The sequence below is a fragment of the Somniosus microcephalus genome, unplaced genomic scaffold, assembly GCF_052327205.1.
Source record: "Somniosus microcephalus isolate GS21.2 unplaced genomic scaffold, FLI_Smic_1.0 unresolved_chr2, whole genome shotgun sequence".
NCBI classification, from domain to species: domain Eukaryota; kingdom Metazoa; phylum Chordata; class Chondrichthyes; order Squaliformes; family Somniosidae; genus Somniosus; species Somniosus microcephalus.
The window spans coordinates 74,474,541-74,479,717 of NW_028225180.1; the positions used below are offsets into that span (position 1 = coordinate 74,474,541).

General features: G+C 59.8%; 1 protein-coding gene across 1 annotated transcript in view; it reads left to right on the top strand.

Moving 5' to 3' along the window:
* Positions 1-928: 928 nt before the first annotated feature.
* LOC147092828 (atypical kinase COQ8A, mitochondrial-like) overlaps positions 929-5,177 on the top strand; it is a 57,750-nt gene continuing 53,501 nt past the window's right edge. The window contains exon 1 of the mRNA XM_085975697.1: positions 929-985. Within this exon, the coding sequence (XP_085831823.1) occupies positions 929-985 (57 nt within the window). The remainder of the gene's footprint in view (positions 986-5,177) is intronic.

Genomic DNA, 5,177 nt, shown 5'->3' on the forward strand with positions numbered 1-5,177 from the left:
AGAGGCCTGGGGGTAGGAGGGTCAGGATGGGGAGACCAGTCCCTGTACAGCTCTCGGACCGCCGATCCTGCCCACGGTCCGCCGTGTGAACGTGGCTGGGTCCAGGCAGCGGGGAGGGCCCTCTCGGCTTGTTACGGGGTCCTGCAGACTGGGCGCCGCCCGGGATCAGTCCCTCATCTGTGCGGTGGGGACTGACTCCCCTCCTCCTTACCCTGGGAAAGCCAAGACACGGTGGCATAGTGGTTAGCACTGTTGCCTCACAGCGCCAGGGACCCGGGTTCGAATCTGGCCTCGGGCGACTGTCTGTGTGGAGTTTGCACATTCTCCCCGTGTTTGCGTGGGTTTTCTCCGGGTGCTCCGGTTTCCTCCCACAGTCCAAAGATGTGTGGGTTAGGTTTATTGGCTATGATAAATTGACCCTTAGTGTTAGGGGGATTAAATACGTGGGGTTTCGGGGATAGGGTGGGATATGTGTTGGTGTAGGGGTTACGGGGATCGGGTGGGATATGTGTCGGTGCAGGCTCGATGGGCCGAAATGGCCTCTATCTGCACTGTGGGGTTTCTGTGATTCTGTGAAGACGATATCACGATTAGCCTCAGTGCCTAAGGATACACTCCCCCCCCGCCCCCCTAACCGTGCTGGACAGTGCAATCGTGGAGGATGTCGGGCGAGAGAACAGGAAACGGGTTCGGCCGTGATGCCTCCCCGAGTCGAATAGCAACCTGGCTCACGGGTGGAGAGTGGGTACTCAGGGCAGGGGGTGCTGAACACTGGACAGAGCCAGTCCGACTGTAGCCAGCAAGAGACAACGACCTTCAGGAGTGGGGCGCGAGGGGGGTTGGGGTGAAGATTGGGGGGTAGATTAAAGAACAAAATGAAGACTCGTGGGTGAAGAGAAGCTCGCCTGTGCTGATTGCCAGCGGGAGGATGGCACAGAGGCTCTGGGCTCTGCACCGAGTCCCAAGACTCCAATCGGGATCTCCGGTACAGAGCTAGTAGTCCCAGCACCGACTCCCCAGTTAGTATATCAGCTCAGTGATATCGGAGACTCAAGGACACACGCTGAGCAAACACCATGATCCCTACTCCTCTCCCATCCTGCATAAAAGAAAGAATTCACATTTGTATAGCGCCTTTTACAATGTCCCAAAGCGCTTTACAGCCAATGAAGCACTTTCTTGAAGTGTGGTCACTGTTGTAGTTCAGGAAATGCGGCCGCCAATTTGTGCACAGCAAGGCCCCACAAACAGCAATGTGATAATGACCAGATAATGTTTTTTAGTGATGTTGGTTGAGGGATAAATATTGGCCCCAGGACACCGGGGAGAACTCCCCTGCTCTTCTTCCAATAGTGGCCGTGGGATCTTTCACGTCCACCCGAGAGAGCAGACGGGGCCTCGGTTTAACGTCTCATCCAAAAGACGGCACATCCGACAGTGCACCACTCCCTCAGTACTGCCCCTCCGACACTGCGGTGCTCCCTCAGTACTGCCCCTCCGACAGTGCGGCGCTCCCTCAGTACTGCCCCTCCGACAGTGCGACACTCTCTCAGTACTGCCCCTCAGACAGTGCTGCGCTCCCTCAGCACTGCCCCTCCGACAGTGAGGCGCTCCCTTAGTACTGCCCCTCCAACAGTAGGGTGCTCCCTCAGTACTGCCCCTCCGACAGTGCAGCGCTCTCTCAGTACTGCCCCTCTGACAGTGCGGCGCTCCCTCAGTACTGCTCCACTGACAGCGCGGCACTCCCTCAGTACTGCCCCTCCGACACTGCGGCGCTCCCTCAGTACTGCCCCTCCAACAGTGCGGCGCTCCCTCAGTACTGCCCCTCCGACAGTGCGGCGCTCCCTCAGTACTGTCGCTACGACAGTGCGGCGCTCCCTCAGTACTGCCCCTCCGACAGTGCAGCGCTCCCTCAGTACTGCCCCTCCGACAGTGCGGTGCTCCCTCAGTACTGCCCCTCCGACAGTGCGGCGCTCCCTCAGTACTGCCCCTCCGACAGTGCACCACTCCCTCAGTACTGCCCCTCCGACACTGCGGTGCTCCCTCAGTACTGCCCCTCCGACAGTGCGGCGCTCCCTCAGTACTGCCCCTCCGACAGTGCGACACTCTCTCAGTACTGCCCCTCAGACAGTGCTGCGCTCCCTCAGCACTGCCCCTCCGACAGTGAGGCGCTCCCTTAGTACTGCCCCTCCAACAGTAGGGTGCTCCCTCAGTACTGCCCCTCCGACAGTGCAGCGCTCTCTCAGTACTGCCCCTCTGACAGTGCGGCGCTCCCTCAGTACTGCTCCACTGACAGCGCGGCACTCCCTCAGTACTGCCCCTCTGACACTGCGGCGCTCCCTCAGTACTGCCCCTCCAACAGTGCGGCGCTCCCTCAGTACTGCCCCTCCGACAGTGCGGCGCTCCCTCAGTACTGTCGCTACGACAGTGCGGCGCTCCCTCAGTACTGCCCCTCCGACAGTGCAGCGCTCCCTCAGTACTGCCCCTCCGACAGTGCGGCGCTCCCTCAGTACTGCCCCTCCGACAGTGTGGTGCTCCCTCAGTACTGCCCCTCCGACAGTGCGGCGCTCCCTCAGTACTGTCCCTCCGACAGTGCGGCGCTCCCTCAGTACTGCCCCTCCGACAGTGTGGTGCTCCCTCAGTACTGCCCCTCCGACAGTGCGGCGCTCTCTCAGTGCTGCCCCTCCGACAGTGCGGCGCTCCCTCAGTACTGCCCCTCCGACAGTGCAGCGCTCCCTCAGTACTTCCCCTCCGACAGCGCGACTCTCCCTCAGCACCGCCCCTCCGACAGTGCGGCGCTCCCTCAGTACTGCCTCTCCGACAGTGCGACACTCTCTCAGTACTGCCCCTCCGACAGTGCTGCGCTCCCTCAGTACTGCCCCTCCGACAGTGCAGCGCTCTCTCAGTACTGCCCCTCTGACAGTGCGGCGCCTCAGTACTGCCCCACTGACAGCGTGGCACTCCCTCAGTACTGCCCCTCCGACACTGCGGCGCTCCCTCAGTACTGCCCCTCCGACAGTGCGGCGCTCCCTCAGTACTGCCCCTCCGACAGTGCGGCGCTCCCTCAGTACTGTCCCTCCGACAGTGCGGCGCTCCCTCAGTACTGCCCCTCCGACAGTGCGGCGCTCCCTCAGTACTGCCCCTCCGACAGTGCGGCGCTCCCTCAGTACTGCCCCTCCGACAGTGTGGTGCTCCCTCAGTACTGCCCCTCCGACAGTGCGGCGCTCACTCAGTACTGCCCCTCCGACAGTGCGGCGCTCCCTCAGTACTGCCCCTCCGACAGTGTGGTGCTCCCTCAGTACTGCCCCTCCGACAGTGCGGCGCTCTCTCAGTACTGCCCCTCCGACAGTGCGGCGCTCCCTCAGTACTGCCCCTCCGACAGTGCGGCGCTCCCTCAGTACTGCCCCTCCGACAGTGCGGCGCTCCCTCAGTACTGCCCCTCCGACAGTGCGGCGCCCCCTCAGTACTGGCACTGGGAGCTTTGGCCTGGGTTATGGGGCATCAAATCTCTAGAGTGGGGCTTGAACCCACCACCTTCCCAACTCAGAGGCGAGAGTGCTACCAAATGGGCCAAGCTGACAACGAGATGGCGGTCGCCTCCCAGTGCCTGAATAGGTTCAGTCAGCCGTGACCAGAGGGGACAGGCCCGAGCAGCCAGTGCGATCGGCAGCGAATCGCTCTGTCCCTCTCGGTGGCTCCAGGGCTCCCCCTGGCGATTGACATGGTGCCGCCCCTTGAGTTCTATGCCCAGCGCAGTTGCTCAGCAACGCTCGAGGGGGGTTGCCTGGGAGACGCAGCGCATCCTCCGAAATGATGGACGGCCCCCACACCCTGACCTGGGGAGCCCCCCTCCCCCACTCCCCGCATCCCCACCCACCCCTCCAGCCCCGACTGCAGTCCACTGCTTGAGGAGAGTTGTTCCCCCGCATAGCAGCGACGGGTTTAACCCATCGCCTCTGCCCACAGCCCCAATCGACAGAAAGTGTTGGAGGAATTCGCTCGGCTGTTAAAACACCCTTTGTCGCAAATAAGCTATACCTTTAAATGAAGGCTGACATAAAACCCGACCCAGAGCAGGTAATCACTTGGATCGGAGCGGATCTGCTCAACGGATCCAGGGGGAGACACCAGAGGTAATGGAAAACTAGCGCCGGGCGCCACGCCAGTGAATCCGACGCGGGCTTCGGGCTCGGCGCTCCAGGAAGGACGTGAAGCGCGACATCAAGCGCTACCACTTCCCCTTGGAGCGCTAAAGTTCGGCAAGAGGGGCGGTAGCGGTGCAGCGCTGCCCAATGTCGAGGAGTCTCCTTCTCTCCCTTAAAGGGAAAGGCCGTCGCTGCAGGCCCTGCATTGAATCGATGTCCCTCGTCGCCGACGGCAGCCACAATCCGCCACGATCAGCCCCCAAGCACTCTTGCAGGGCTGATCGATCGCGGCACAGGAAAAAAGTTGGAAAAAAAACAACCCAAGGGGCGAAAACAAATTTTTCATTGACGCAAGCGGCCTTTACATAGAAACATAGACGATTGGAGCAGGAGTAGGCCATTCGGCCCCTCGAGCCTGCTCCGCCATTTAATGAGATCATGGCTGATCATCCAAATTCAGTACCCTGTCCCTGCCTTCTCCCCATATCCCTTGATCCCTTTAGCCTTAAGAAATATATCTAACTCCTTCTTGAATATATTTAATGAACTGGCCTCCACCGCCCTCTGTGGTAGAGAATTCCACAGGTTCACCACTCTCTGGGTGAAGAAATTCCTCCTCATTTCTGTCCTAAATGGCTTACCCCTTATCCTTAGGCTGTGACCCCTGGTTCTGGACTCCCCGCCATTGGGAACATCCTTCCTGCATCTAGCCTGTCTAGTCCTGTTAGAATTTTATAAGTTTCAATGAGATCCCCTCTCATTCTTCTAAACTCCAGCGAGTATAAGCCCAATCGACCCAATCTCTCCTCATACGTCATTCCTGCCATCCCAGGTATCAGTCTGGTGAATCTTCGCTGCACTCCCTCCATGGCAAGAACATCCTTCCTCAGAAAAGGCGACCAAAACTGCACACAATACTCAAAGTGTGGTCTCACCAAGGCCCTGTACAACTGCAGCAAGACATCCTTGTTCCTGTACTCAAACCCTCTCGCTACAAAGGCCAACATACCATTTGCCTTCTTAACCGCCTGC